We start from the raw sequence: 15519 nt of genomic DNA on the forward strand, positions 1-15519 counted from the left end.
TCTTACTTTTAAATACTACACATCAAAAGTGTGTAAATACTACACACCAAAAGGAAAAGTTACCATTATTTGGTTCTTGGAAATTAAAAGTAATCTGAACACTAATCATGTGTTCAAACATACAGAAAAAAGTATCAGAAGCATCACCTCAGCCATTCTCAATCATTAAAAATTCAAATGTCAGCTACAGTAAAATGCATTACACTTCCAAGGCGTAAACTGGGCTGCTATGAAAGTATCTGATAAGGAGATTAAGTGGAAGTCCCAGGCCTTTGTGCTTATAGCTTTGGTCTTTCCTACGTAGCTCCATAAAGTAAGCAGGCAATAACGCAGAGCTGAAAAGACTTGTTTTTCAAAGTTAATCTGTGGTCTGAAGACAGAGATAACAGTTGGATATACAGTGAAATTGAGGGTTTTTTTCTGATTCAACAATTCGTTACAGAGTTAACTGAGGTATAGTCTGCTGTAGAGGCAGAGAAGCTGCAAGAAGCTCCAGGAGTCAATGCATTCCATCTGGACAGTAACTAACAAGTCTGATTCTGTTGCCAAAATATAAACAGGCAGTTTTAATACAATGGATCCAACACCAAGAAATTTATCAACAGCATACCATAAGTACTCTATTTCATAATACATACTTCCCATTCTGTCTGTGACCCTTTGTTATTCAGTTACAGAGCTACTTAATGCAAAATTTCAGACTGAAAGTATTCCAAATTTGCTACATTGCATTTGCAATAGTATACACTCATAAAATTATATTTATTTGGCTTACATGGGATATAAGAGATTATTAACATTTTACTCCTCTGGGCTCTTAAATTTAGCTTGTAATACAAAACAAACTTCAGAGCCACAGATCAAGATGACAGTTTTGGCATATCAGACACAACAGAATAAAATCAACAAAATAAGTTAGCAACAAAATTTTACTCATATGTCTGTAATACAGTTTTTAATGATGAAAGCTTCAGAAATAGCTTGCATTCTAGTAGTGTAAGTTACACAGCACCTTTTAAATAGAAACTGGATGTTTGCAAACTCACCGTAGTAATGTTCCCTTTCCTTTTTTCTGGAAGAAATGGGCATGCTTTCATTTGTATCTCTTTAACAGCAGCTGTCATGCTATACCTCTCAGGGCTATTCTTAATGAAGACTTCACACTGTGTTGTAACCACCAATGCAGGAGCATCACTTCTTGTTAAATCAGCCACAAACACAATCTCTGGATTTTTAACAACAATGTTCATTTCTATTGTAGATACAGGCTGCACAGGTGCTTCAAAAAATATAAATTAAATTAGACAAATCATTAAAAGATTATCATTATTTACATAACTTACAGAGAAGTTTTAAAGATTTTGTGATAAGATCTAGCACAACAGGTATCAGAAACCCTGTAGATCCCTGCAACTGACTTATTTCTAGGCTTTTTGCTGGAGATGCAAAAGCATTAAAGCTCTAATTACTTTGAGATACAAGATTCCACAAAGCTTCTTTGTCAAAATGAAAACAGTACCACCACTGTCATTACCTCTGAGGCTATGTATCAGCTTTACTAAACGTCTCCGTCAGCTATGATGGGGTCTTATGAAAATGCTGGACATGTTTTCTGCTTTCTGGAGCAGCAAAGCACACACTTTTCCATAGGACAATAATGCAGCATTTACTAGCGCTTGACATAACCATTTGCAGTGCCAATATATTTTTATGAAAGACTTCCTTATTTATTTAAATTTTGATCATCTACTAAACAATCACAGCAGGCATAGCTGAGGTGGACACAACTAAGACATTTAGGGTACAGGAAAACAAGATTAAAAAGAAGGGGACTTGCTTTGCAGACTTGATATGAACTACTTGAGGCCTAGAGGCATAAATAGCCCATTTCTTGCTCTGATGGACTAATTCCTGATATCAGGTATAGGGGTCCTGCACTAGAAATACCAAACCAGACACTCAAACTAAAAGCCTGTTTCCTGATGTAGGGAGAAATGCGCACCAGTGGACAAGTGAAATGACAAAATTTCTAGCCAGCAACATCAGCCAGGCTGAATTAATATTTAAGCATAATATGCCCCATCATTCTCAGGAGGATGACAATTATGATGGTGGTAGTCATCATTATAAACTTTGTAGAGACTGCAAAGATAGCCAAACAAACCTAGAGAGCACCATCTGTAATTGTCCTTTCCCATTTTGTAACATTTTAGACATACATTTTTAGGTATTACCTTTGTCTGATAAGACAAAGCTTCATTTGGAAATAAAGACCAAGGGATATGAACCAATTTCCATGATGCAAAGAAACATCAATGGTTAAAAGCAGCTGTTCTATATACACAAACACAGGAAATAGCATAAAAGGAGTGCTATAATTTTTAAGATAGCATTTTAATACCAAAATTAAACAGATATTTAAATACATATTTTTAAATATTTCCAGTGTATACCTTGCTCCTTTAAAGGTAATGACTGTTTGAGATTTCTCTGTGCAGCAGCACTTTCTGCATTAGCCTTTAGGAATATATCTGCAACAGTAAGTAGAAACTCCATGCTTGCACAAAGGTATATCTCTTGAACAATCACATCAAGAACAGTGCCATCTCTCCCCTGCTTATAGCTTATATCCACCATAACCTTCTTTTCAAATCCATGTTTCATTTCCACCATCCTGAAAGACCATTAAGGTGGCATTTAATGAGACAATAAAAAACCAGCCACAAATACTGAAAAACATTCAAGATTCTCACTCCAGCTGCAATACATTAACAAGAGTGAATTTTAAAAGTAACACCAAAAATTTTACAATATGACCAATAAAAACATTAACATAAATTCTATAAAACTTCAAAACTAATTAGACTCCCATACATTGGCAACTAAAGCGTTCATAATTTTAACAAGTCAAACCATCACAATTCCTTGTTTACATAGCAAAAGTATTATATTTTACGCAAGTTTACTTGTTACTCTTCATGAAAAAAAAACTTAGTCTTACTTAGCCAGCAGTTTATTAAAACCGAAAGTGAAATATTTTTCTAAATGCATTTATTAATTTCATATTAAAAGCCTGGTTTCTTTCATATTTACAGTTTGTTTATAGCATTTATATTGGTCTCTCATAAACAACATGTGGAACAAAAGGCAAGTAAGATATATGAGTATACAGTAACATGTACTTTAAGAACCACTACACCAAAACAACTGCAGTTTTATCAGAATACTAAAATGGAAACATATGGAACTCTGGCAAACTCCAATAAACAGTAATTTATGTCAAAATGCAGACCTTGGTGTAGCCTTCTGGATTGACTGCCTTTTATCATCTAATGTACAGTTTGCCAGCTTGACTGAAGCATTCATTGAACCATCCGATAACATTTTGACAGCAGCTGACATCAAAACTAATTTAAACTCTGCAAGCTTCAAAAGGTCATCTCTCTGATCCAAATTTGTAACCTGTTTAAATCAAATGAAAATATGTTTGTAGATTTGCTTACAGGTAATGGAAATAATACACAGGTGTGATATACAGCTTTATTCTAATTGGTAAGATTTCTAACGATAATATTAAATAAACCCACTGGTAATTCCAAGACAACAAAAATCAATAACATACAGAGAAAACTGAGAAAAAGCAAAGCTCTACTCTTTTGCCAGCTTGCTAAAGCTTACACTAGTGAGAAGAAGACAATGTTTAAAAGAAAGCAGAATTGTCATATGCAATTTTGGTTTGTTTGCTGTTTAAAAATACACAATACATGCAAAGACGCCAAATAAATTAATTTTTGCCTCTTATGACTATGTCATGTTTAGTCAGATACTGGAAAATTGTTCAAAATCTGAATAACAGACTATGAGTTTAAAATAAAATATTACCATAATTTTAGTTAGAAATTTGCTGACAAGTTTTGTAAATTTAAAGACGGAAGAATAAAAATTCATTCATACTCTAGTACAAATTCTCAATCTCTCTCCACAAGTTTATTTATATGTGTGCGTCCACACGTGTGTGTGCAACTAAAAAATAGGTTGCATCCCTCTGCTTTTTTTTCTTACCAAACTGTACTTCAAACTAAGATAAGACTTCAGCAAATTTTTAGTCAGATCACAGAACATGCCATGTATTGTGTGCTACCACACATTTCTTTCCTGTGACATCTGCCATGTGATTTAGTTAAAATAGCTGTTTATCATTTCCATCATGTTTGCTACTATTGCTAGAAATCCCTTTGCTCATAAATTATCCCTGTTCAGAATTTCCAGGACTCTAGGCAACCTTAAAGCTATTTCTTTTTCTTTGTAACCAAAATTGTATTTACCTGTTTTGAATTTGGACTATACAGTACTAAAGTCAGAGAGTCAAATCTGAAGTCCAGTTTCAGCGTTGTTTTTATTTTCATAGGTGAATGCAATTCCACCACAGCTGATGTCACAACAGTCACACCTTTCAGAAATTAGAAAAACACTTGAAGTAAATTACCTGAGTGCAAATAAGGAAAAAAAAAAACCCCAAACAAGTAACAAAACCAACATCCTGACTAATGACTACAAAGACAACAACTTCCATTTTCCTCTACATATCCACACTTAGTATATGTTTATCATGCTCTCTGTAATTACTTTTGGCAAAAATCACACAATGTATGAGAAAATAAAATACTCTACTTATATGTTCTACATGCAATTTTTCCATCTTTAAGACATAAACACACAACTTCGCTTAATGTTATATGGTACTATGTGCAATAATGTTACAAAGAATACAAGTTTACTTTCATTCTCCTTTGTTCATCTTGCCACATTTTTGCTATTTTTCACATTTAATAGAAGAGTTCAACAAAATATTCTTTTTTTAACCTTACTTGCTCTTTTCTAGTGTATGCTGAAGAGTTTATGGGCAATGATGCCTACTGAATAGGAAAAACTTCTAGGGATGCCATCGTTATGACAAGACAAACAGATCTAAAACTGAACAGCAGCAGAACCAGCATACACAGGAAAAAGAGTAACATAGCAACTTTCCAAAGTTGGGTTGTTACCAAATCCAGCTGACAGACTTTTAGGTGCTCACTGCATTACTGTCAGTAGAATAGATAGTCCTTACATCAAAACACATCATGCTACAAAACTCACTACAGCAGCCTCCTATTAATTATCATTATTGTTTGGTATAGCTCAAACCACAATGTCAAGATAATAGAGGCATACTGTTAAAAACAACTGAATCTGGCATCCTTTCATAAAGGCAATTCCAACAGAAATAATAAATTGACAGTAATACCTAAAAATGCTAGACCACATGTAATTTTAGAAAACATTACCTGCAGAGTGCTGTGAAGTACTGTGCATATCACTACAATGGCTAATCGTATCTTTTGGTTCTGGTAAAGATGTTGATGCACCAGAGCTTCCACCTATATTCTCGTTTAGGGTCCTCAATATTGTGGTAATATCTTCCTGACTGAGAATTAACTTTAAAAAAGATTGTTGTTAAACTCCGAACAACTGAGGTCATTAAATGCTTGCTAAGTAAAATCTAAGTTTACAAACAAACAGATAAACCAAATTAATCTCATCTGAGTCTCTGTTTAGGAGACTAAAGAACCAAGTAAAATGTTTTTCTCAAATCCACACGACTCCTCTAGTAACTTCTAGAAATCAGTTGTTCACACATTATTTTGGTTTTGTCTACAAACTTCCTTTACACAACTACAATTTAGAAATAGAATGTTAGAAGATGTACACATGTACAAACAGGAAGTTTGACTTACAGTCACCCAAAACTGTTATCCACATTTAGTCACAAGGTACTTTACAGTAACGGTTACTAGTGCTATTTCAAAATTTGGGAAATTGGTTTTCCTCATACAACTGACAAGTTATATAATTTTTGATGTTAAATTTAAATAGCACTATTTAAATTTATTTATTTAAATTACTGCCTGTTAAATTTAAACATGTGCTAACTCATATTGAGGCTTGTCATGGGTGTGAATTCAGCAGGTGATCACGCTGCTAATGAACAGACCAATATGTCTGAACTTTTTCCGATCCTTCTTTGAAAAATACTAACCAACAGGTAAAAGACGACTATAACAGCATACTCATTTCTAACAAGTAACAGTAATATACAGTACAAAGTCTGCCTGCAGTATCACAGATGAAATACAGAGCTTAGATTAGAACAGAAAGCTCTTCACTTCTTTTTTCCCTATTAAACAACAAAATCTACTCTACCTGTATGTCTTGAAATCAAACAATACCCTAAACTAAGGAACTTGGACTTTCATGCACAGAAAAATGAATCAATTTTCCACAGATATTTTAACAGCTGCTTTCAGAAATCAGTGCTTACATTCATAGGCTTGAGTCGGCCAGATATTTCAATATCAGGAACTTCATTATACCACGCAGCAGCTAAATTTCGTTCAACAGCTACTTCCAGATTGAGTGGCTGCAGCAACTGTACTTCAGTTTGCAATGAACCTTGTTCATAGCATGATCTGTGAACAGAAACAAAATACTCCCAGCTTGACACACTTCACTCACACATTCTAACAAACACAAACACATTTCTGTCTTTTCCTCATCTTTTTGAATAGTAATGTAAAATAGTCTTCATAATACTCCTAGTGTCTCTAGTTAAAGCCTTACTCCAACAACTAGATGCCTTGGCAGGGAGGAGACATATCAAGCACATACTCCACACACAACATACTAACTTCTTGCAAGTTAAGACCTCTTACCTGCTTTCCACTGGAGAGCAATTCCTTCTGTCTTCAGTACTCTTCAACTGTGTTTGAAAATCCCCTTCCCTTCCCTCTCCCTACCCCAAACCCCTGCACCAAGGCCAATTTTCAAGGACCTCTTTACAGCTATCTGACTTGATATCTTTCCTCCTATGTATAGCTTGAAAACCCCATCAAAATAGCCATTTACAAATGTGTATAACCTGTCCTAAATAGTGAATGATGCATGAGTCTATTACTCTACACAATATTCCCTAAACAAACATTTGCTTCTGTTTAAAGATGTGTGATTGCTATTTCTCCTAAACCATACATTTTAATTGCTTTTATAAAAATCTTTATTAATTTTCTGTTATATTTCAAGATAATAGTGTATTCCCAAAGGATTATATGAATTTTTAAAAAATCTTGACACTACATTACCTGTATAACTTTAGTTCACTCAATTTCACTGTCATAGAGTCAACAACAGGTGGGAGATTATACCATGTTTTTGTTTTAGCGATAAAGAACTGGTTCTTCACGGTGATTAAACCAAGATCAGCCACCAGGACATTCGCAGACATTGCTGACTGTGGAACTATCACAACAGGTGCTTTAATATTGATATCTAGTGCTAATCGGGAACTACGCTCCGCTAGTTCTTTTACACCTGTCGCTGCTTTCTCTGCTGCTTGAACAGTTGCCTCAGTAAGAGCTTCCTTGGCAGCTTGAAAGTTGTTTATAAAAGCCTAAGAAAAAAAATACAGATCTTGGGAATTTTATTAAGAATTACACTACTTCAAAACCAGTAAGAATCAGTTTTTTAAGTAGCAAACCAACTTAAGATACTATTTTTGCTATGCACTTCTTCTGAATTCTTTAATAGAATAATCTTCCCCAAAGTATGATAAAGTATGCATACATATAAAAATGAATTTCCATACTAAATATTTGGCAATCAGATTGTAACAGCAATGACCTTGTAACATGACTTGTATGAATTACATTTTATTTACTCATAAGGAGAGTAAAAGATAGATTTACTTCACAGAATTTATGGAAAATACATTAATTTTCATGGTTTATTGCTTATATTTCAGTATTATAATGAACCATGTGTATATCTAAAAGCTGCCACAAGCCATTTAAAGAAAAAAAATACTAACAATAACAGCAAATACTGTTGCTTAGCCACCCACTCCACAATAACAAACAAATGGAGAGTAAAAGTAAATAGCCCAACCACCAATCCCAGTGAAGTTTTTACAGTAGTATATAAGACTTCTTACACAAATGGGCACCACCCTATATGGGATGCTTTATCCTTTTCTAGCTCTGACAATGTTATCTGAATGCTAAAGAATAGTATCTGGAAAATGTAACTTACCAAGATAGAGGAAACAAACTTGTTGACAAAAACTACTTGAATACACCCAACAGTTAGATAGATACGATTGTCAACAACATCCATATTTGTATATGCAATCCCATCTGTAGCATTCACATATGATATCATTCTAAAGTTGAAGACTTCTTTTCCTGTGATGTAAAGGGCCTTAGGAAGAAAAAAAAGAGTATCTCTGCTGTAAAAACTTATGCTGGAGAAATTGAATTCCAAAATAAAATATAATACCTCACACTAAGACATTTTTACTTCAAACATCTCAACAATAAACAAAAAAAAAATCCTTGAAATAGCTGAAAGTATTCAGTTGGAATCTCAGCTTGAATAATTCTGCCCATTAAAGTCAACAAAATAAGGAATGTAATGAGCAGCTGGGCATCACAGTTGCACAAAATCAATGCCGGCCTAACAATCACCTGTTGTGGGGATGAAATCAGTCCACCTACAGAGAATAATTCAGCAAATACATAAAACATTATTTAAAAAAAAAAAAACCACACCACAGTTAAAGAGTGGAGTCCACAAAGTAACTTCTATTTAGCATCTTTATTACATTCAGAAATCAATGAGACATGAAATTCATACCTTTTTATACAATGCCATCTCATCAGAATCCACAATAATGATGTTCTTCAATTTTGCAGTCACTTCTGTTGCTGCTTTCTTCATGATCACTTGGCTATCCAGACCTTAAAAAAAAAAGACATACAAAATCTAGAGGCTATTCTAGTTACAAAGTTTTGTGCCTTTGTGATTAAAGTTTTGTTCCTACCTTCGATGTGAATTTCAGCTATTCTATGTCTTTTCTCTCTAATAAAGATACGTAAACAGGATAAATCTGCACAGATATTGAGGTCAATAACATCTTCATATTTTGATTTTTTTGATGCTGTGAGAAATACAAAATAATAAAAATTATAGTTTTTCAAGGAGAACATGTAATATTTTAGCATCCCTTCCCCAAAGCCTAGTTTGTATCAATCCTGCAGCACTGGCAAAATGGACTGCACTCATACTAGCAAGTACAACACAAAGGAATTGTATATACAGGATTGAATATACAGTTCTCATGTGCTTCAAAAACTGTAGTAATCAACATCAGTATTTTATTAACTGCAAGAAACACATTTTATACACATCTACACAGCACAATACAAAGTAAGAGATAGGTTATTCAGGACTAAGCAGTTTACCTTCAATAGTGGTAACATGATAGCTACATTAATACACTACTCTATCTGGTCTGTTGATTAGTTATCTGCAATCACTAGTCTTGTTTACATATGACAGGCGACTTTTTATTAAATCTCCACAACCTATATTTTCAGAACTTAAGTGTTAAATCATTTAATACCATTAACATAACTAGACACTGAAGAGAAGGGACAGTGAGCATCCTTCAAAATGAGTACAGGCAACCTTAATTCCTACAAAAGATATAAGCACAAACATAGTGCATTTCAGAACAGAGCTGTCCAAATATGTAGTCCTTTCTTTTTTCCCCTCAAAACCTAATAAGAGTAAAAATATTCTATTTCCTGTTAACAGAAATAATCTCTGTTCATTGTGAGTAGACACAACTCATGCCACACAATGCTATCTGCAGGTACAGTGCTAAATACAGACATCAACAGGTAAGGGACTCAACCAACAACTTAGTCCATTTCTGCTGAAAGTCAAATCCAAATTAATGTTACACACTACTTCAAATGACAAAGGGAAATATCATATCTTGTATTCAGAGACTTTTGAGTCCTAAGTGGTAAATTCTTATAGGCAATCTATAAAGAAAGCAGAAAAATTAAAAGTAATAAACATTCAACCCATCTTGCCACAGCCTAGCTTTTCAGATGAGAACTATTGTCTGTGAGTATGTTAAGGCTTTCCCAACCCTCACAATCAAGCTATGGTTCCATAAATAATAAATAAATACATCAGCTTCAGTCACATGACTTTATCGCATGTTGCTAACAGAAAACAAACCACAGTAAATTAACCAATAACTACTCTCAAAGTTTAGTTTGCACAGTTGTACAGGAGCGGGGGAGAAGGAGGGAGGAGAATCACCTGTGAAAGCTCTTCAGCTGTGTAAAGCCTAAATTGTCAAGAAACTAATTTAATCCTTTGCCTCCAAGAATTCTGTAAGATACAAAAGACTTCAGTATTTGCCTGCATAGCAAAATGGTTCAAAGCTAGAGATGTGCTGAATCTTCTGTCCACAGCTCTCAGTAAGTCACAGAACCCTTTAAGTTCCGACTATCACTGGAACACAAATGGTATTCCATCTAAGCATATTCCTGTATAACTGAAATCAAACAACCACCATAAAGGAGAACAATCTCACACAGAAAAAAAGTAATTGTAAAAATACAGTGAAAGGGAAGAATATTTTTTCACTGAGCAATTATTCCACTTTCTCAGTTCTATTACGAAATTTGAGACCTACAAAACACCTTCAGAGAACAGGCTGAGTAACTAAACTTCTTAACAATCTGATGGAATAATAAAAAAAAATCACAAGCTGAAAGACAATGGCTCTGTGACATTAATAGTCTTCCCACCTCTCATCCCAACTGACATCTTATCATTCCTGAGGCAAGTATCTCTTTCATCTTCCTCCAACTCGTCCCAAAAAACAGAGGCTACACACCTTATTTTCTCTGCTTTTATTAATAACCTGTTTGGCTCCAGACTTTTCCTTTCACAATGCTCAAAAAAACAACATAACTAATTTCATTTAAGTACATATGGGAAACAGATACTGAAATCCCAACAAGAGCTGTGCACCCAAAAGCTTGACTTACTTTTTTCTTCCCTAATACACATACCATTTGTCTCAAATTGTTCTTCAAAAAACACAATCGGGCTACTAGTTCACCAACCTCCCATAATAAAATCATCGACTCTCAGCAACAATGTGAATTAATCACTCAATATGACTATACACTAGACTTACAAACATATTTCTGTTTTCCCAAACAGAAGTATGTTTGTAAAGGCAGCACAAATTAACATTACAAAAAACCTCTCACCAAATAATGCAAATGTGATACTTGGGGTTTAAAGATACCAAACTAGTATTGAAGTTTAACTTGAAATGCTCGTAAAAACTAACATCAGTGAATACAGGCAGACTCAGAAAGATCTTGTCAGTGTACCAGTGGGTTGGCTGGGTCAGTCATGTGAGGGAACTATTGAAATCAGTAATGCAGAGCAAGTATTACAATACTTCAACTAGAATCATCTTGACAATTATCCTCCACCAGTTTTTGTATGTGTGTTTTCTGTTTTAATAACTGGACCCTCAGTGTTCTATGATTAACAGCAAGCCAAGATTGCAAAGATCTCCAAGAAATCCTTCTCAGAGCAGAATTGAACATCATTGACATAATGCTGAGCATTAATAGAAGCATTCATTTCAAAGTAGCTCCCAGACACAAAATCAAAAAATGGAGGTGATCTGTTTGCTTTTGCACAACATTATCAACAAATCAGACATGCTGAATTCTTGGTCAGAGAATGATAAAACTGCATAGCAAGCAGGTTATTCACGAGAGAGTGATGTTCCTCAAATATAAGGTAATAAAATAACTGTAATAATGGTAAGGCAATCAAAAGTCTCCATTCATCCCAGGAAAAAAAAAGAAGAAACAAAGGCAATTTATGGGGGTTTTTTTCATATACTCAGTGCCTTGAACACATAGCAAAGGTGTGTCTGGACCAGTATATCAGAAGACTGCACATGGAAAGAAATGAGATTAACCTCTTTAAAGCAGAATAATTCCTTCAGACCAATACTGTTGGATAACTGACTGGCCTGCACTCGTCTCAGGATGCAACAGTGCTACTGCTTTTGCAGGCCGAGGAAAGTCAGGAACCCTAAACTTGTACATAGAAACCAGATACCTACAGAGTACCAGGATGTGTCCCTAAAAACACAGTAATTGATACTAATGAATGCTATTGCCAGCTTCTTAAAACAAAAGACTGAAAATGCTTAAGCCATCTTCCACTATGTAAGGACTTCTTATCTATTACACTTCAAGGCAAATCCAAAGCAGTAATTTCAACAAATTATTCCTCCAAAATTGGTGCCAAACAGAATTTAGCCATTCAGCAAACCAGTAGATCACTAGTAACCAAAACTGTCTTGGAGCTTGTGAAATGCAGCAGTGTATATTTTGTACTAATGCCTACAGCCAACGTCTACACATCAATAAATTGCTAAATGAGTACCGATCTGCAGGTTGCAAACCTAAACCATTTTGATGGTGGGAAGAAAGATAGTATACAGTCATTTCACTGAGGAGTTAGAGAAAAACAGTAATTTTGCTATTACTTGGAAAACACAAACACAAAAGTGTGTAGCATATATTTAATACACTTATCACAGAAAGTTCTCACCTTCATGTTACATTTTCTAACCCATAAAGTTTTTTTATTTCCTTACTTTTTATAAACACCTTTTCTGCATAAATGCTGTAATGCAAAGATACTTTTCTCATTATATGGGAGAACACCATTAGGAACATAATTGCTGCCAGTAAGCTACCATTCAATGCAGTTGACTAAGTGAATTTGAACACATATCTTCAAAAAACATGCTTACTGTACCTACCTCAGGAAATTTCAATAGCTACAGTTATTCCTCATCTACACACTTTCAGCTAGGGAACAAGAGTATACCCTTGCTACTCCATAGTACTCTGATGGCTAACAATCTTACTACTGCTGAAATGAAAAAAGACTGCAAAGTGGGTAAGTAAACATACACTAAACAAAATTTCTCATTTCAAAAGTCATGGACAGGCTTACAAAAATAAAAAATATGTCTGTTTTCTTTCTTGCTTAAATAAGTGAAGAAAGAGGAATGAAAAGAGAGGGGGAAAAAAGAATAAAGCAATTTACTTAATTTCTTAAGAACATCCTTCTTCTCCTCTGTTTTTTCATGGACCGGTTCTTCTGTAACTTTAGCTTCTTGTTTGGGTAGAAGATTATTCAGATAGTTCATAGCATTCAGCAGAGCTTCAGTATGCAAATGAATATCTAGAGATGAAAAGTTCACCTAAAAGAACAAATTACATTTATCCAACATGCCTCTCTTCCCACAGTGAGAAAATTGTGTTAAAAAAGATATCATACCTTTATTTTCTGTAGAACATTCTGATAGGCAGTTTTCAATTCCGGCCCATTAATATCAGCCTATTTCACCAAAAGTGCACATAAAACAAACAAATTGGCAGAAGTTTAAAGATTTCATTAGAGACAATTTATTTCAAAAACCACAACTTACGATGTACAAGTTAATCTGTTTTAGGGAGCAGACAGACTTTGCACATGACACTCAATATGTTAAGGAACGAATAAGTAAGGAAAAACCTTCAGCAATTGCTCAATAATACTATACTGTTCATGACTGGCTTACAATTCAAACGCAAAGTCTGCTCTTTTCTCACCTTTATGTACTCCAGAGTGAGAAGATCATCTTCTACATTATCCAAAGTAGTAATTATATATACTGGTTTGTCATTATCATCTTAAAAAAAAAAAGAATAAAAAGATTACTTTCTTTAAAGAAAAAAATTTACAAGTTTTCTACAGTTCTTTTTATCATCTATAGGCAACAAACTAGGCTACTAGCTGTTACTACTATTTAATCACAAGACCTCTTCTGCAGACCTAAAATAGTTAGATGTCTCTACTAAAACGAGCAGCACTAGAACATATTTACCAAAGCATTACTAAGAGAATGAGCTCCTGAATTACTTTTCCCTTCTCCCCTGCCCCATTTAATTTAGGAAGCAAATCCTTCTCAGTTGACCACAGAAAGCCATACTGGCTTTTTGAACACAAATTCACAGTGTTATTTCTAAATAGTTTTTTGATGAGACTGTAAATACTTACCCATATACTCTGGACACAGCAGAGAAACTTCACGAAGGAAAGCATTTGCAGTCATGTCGAATGTTCTTAATTTAAGTTCAGTGCCTAACCCTACAATATCAAGCTGCAGCATAGGTGTCTCAGTATTACCAGTAAGACGGCATAATTTAATTAAGACCTAAAAAAACCCAAACAAACAAAAACCAGAAAAAAAAGTAGAGGATTATTCCCTTAGTTTTTATATAGAATTATATATTTACATACATTTTACTGGTTAAATATGTATTGATCATTTAACTTTATACAGCAAATACCCTGGAAAAAATAAACAGTTCAACAAGCAAAATTGCTAGAATACTGTTTTCTGCTATTTTAACAAAAACTTCAAACAAGCACACATGTAATACCAAAGCTACACTTAATGAACTAATTTAGTTTTAAAAACAACTCTGTAAAGCATTTGGTAGTGTTCAATGGAGCCAAAACTAGATCTTCAGTCAGCGTAAAGAGTTTATTGCTTTCACTGGAATTTCTTTGGACTCTCATGGTAAGAGTTGGATTTCCAAGCTGAGTATCAGGCAAGAGGATTTCCTACTTTTTCACCCATGCATGACAAAGATGTTGTTAAATAAATACCTAGCTGAGCTGTTGTTATCTGTCTTTCACAACCAAACCAAAACAAAGATATGTACTTTCTACATAACACTCTCTACAAATAGGGAAAATCAAAACCAAACCAAGTAAGTAATTTTAAACTATAAAGCCAACAGAAAGAAGGTGATTCTTAATAGATTCTCAACTGTATTTTTTTCTTACAGATTGTAAGAGAGTTTCCATCAGAGAATAATGTAAAATACAGCATTTGTCTTTAGACTAGTAGTTCTTAAACAAGGTCTTGCCATCACACAAAACCCACTACATTTCAATTTTATTTATGTATTTTCTATAAGGTGTAGTATATAATAAGGTAAGTTGCAAGCTAGTTACAATGTGTTGAAGACATTCTGTAAGCCCTGCCCTAAACCAGAATTTGTAAGTTAACTGAATTTGTATGGTTTATTTGTAAAGTGAGTAACAGCAGTAACAGTGTCATAGCCATGATACTCTAACAATAAAGGTAACCATAGTGGTAAAAAGCCATCTCTTTTACTAGACCAACTGATGTAGCCAGAAGCTGTGTCTTGCATTTGGGTAAAATACTTCCCCCCACCCCCGAGTCTGAAACAGCAAGAATGACACATAAAACACCTCATACTGAGTATGTTACAGATTTAGGCGTGAAGCCAAGAGAATAAAACTGGGAAAAAAATGGGAAAAACTGGAGCAGAAAATTAGGGTGCTTGTTAACAAGATTAATAAACATTAAAGAAGTTTTCCCAGTTACTACAGCAGTATCTGAAAAAAAGATGTCAAAAGCTACAGCTTAAGCCAAAACAAATACATAATGTTATTGCTGAGTGATAGTTAGGTAAAGGAAATTCAGTGATAAATGAG

The 15519-nt window shown here is 34.3% G+C and overlaps 1 protein-coding gene across 6 annotated transcripts in view; it reads right to left on the reverse strand.

Annotated features, from left to right (window-relative positions):
* VPS13A (vacuolar protein sorting 13 homolog A) overlaps positions 1–15519 on the reverse strand; it is a 108999-nt gene that overhangs the window by 53142 nt on the left and 40338 nt on the right. For all 6 annotated transcript variants that reach the window (XM_074856681.1, XM_074856680.1, XM_074856679.1 and 3 more), the window contains exons 26-39: positions 14047–14203; positions 13599–13678; positions 13285–13344; positions 13051–13207; positions 8915–9031; positions 8728–8831; positions 8125–8292; positions 7179–7486; positions 6362–6509; positions 5328–5478; positions 4326–4450; positions 3293–3462; positions 2454–2674; positions 1047–1279 (exon numbers count right to left, since the gene is read on the reverse strand). In XM_074856681.1, the coding sequence (XP_074712782.1) occupies positions 1047–1279; positions 2454–2674; positions 3293–3462; positions 4326–4450; positions 5328–5478; positions 6362–6509; positions 7179–7486; positions 8125–8292; positions 8728–8831; positions 8915–9031; positions 13051–13207; positions 13285–13344; positions 13599–13678; positions 14047–14203 (2199 nt within the window). The remainder of the gene's footprint in view (positions 1–1046; positions 1280–2453; positions 2675–3292; positions 3463–4325; positions 4451–5327; positions 5479–6361; positions 6510–7178; positions 7487–8124; positions 8293–8727; positions 8832–8914; positions 9032–13050; positions 13208–13284; positions 13345–13598; positions 13679–14046; positions 14204–15519) is intronic.

The sequence above is a fragment of the Strix uralensis genome, chromosome Z (assembly GCF_047716275.1).
Source record: "Strix uralensis isolate ZFMK-TIS-50842 chromosome Z, bStrUra1, whole genome shotgun sequence".
Taxonomy (NCBI): Eukaryota; Metazoa; Chordata; class Aves; order Strigiformes; family Strigidae; genus Strix; species Strix uralensis.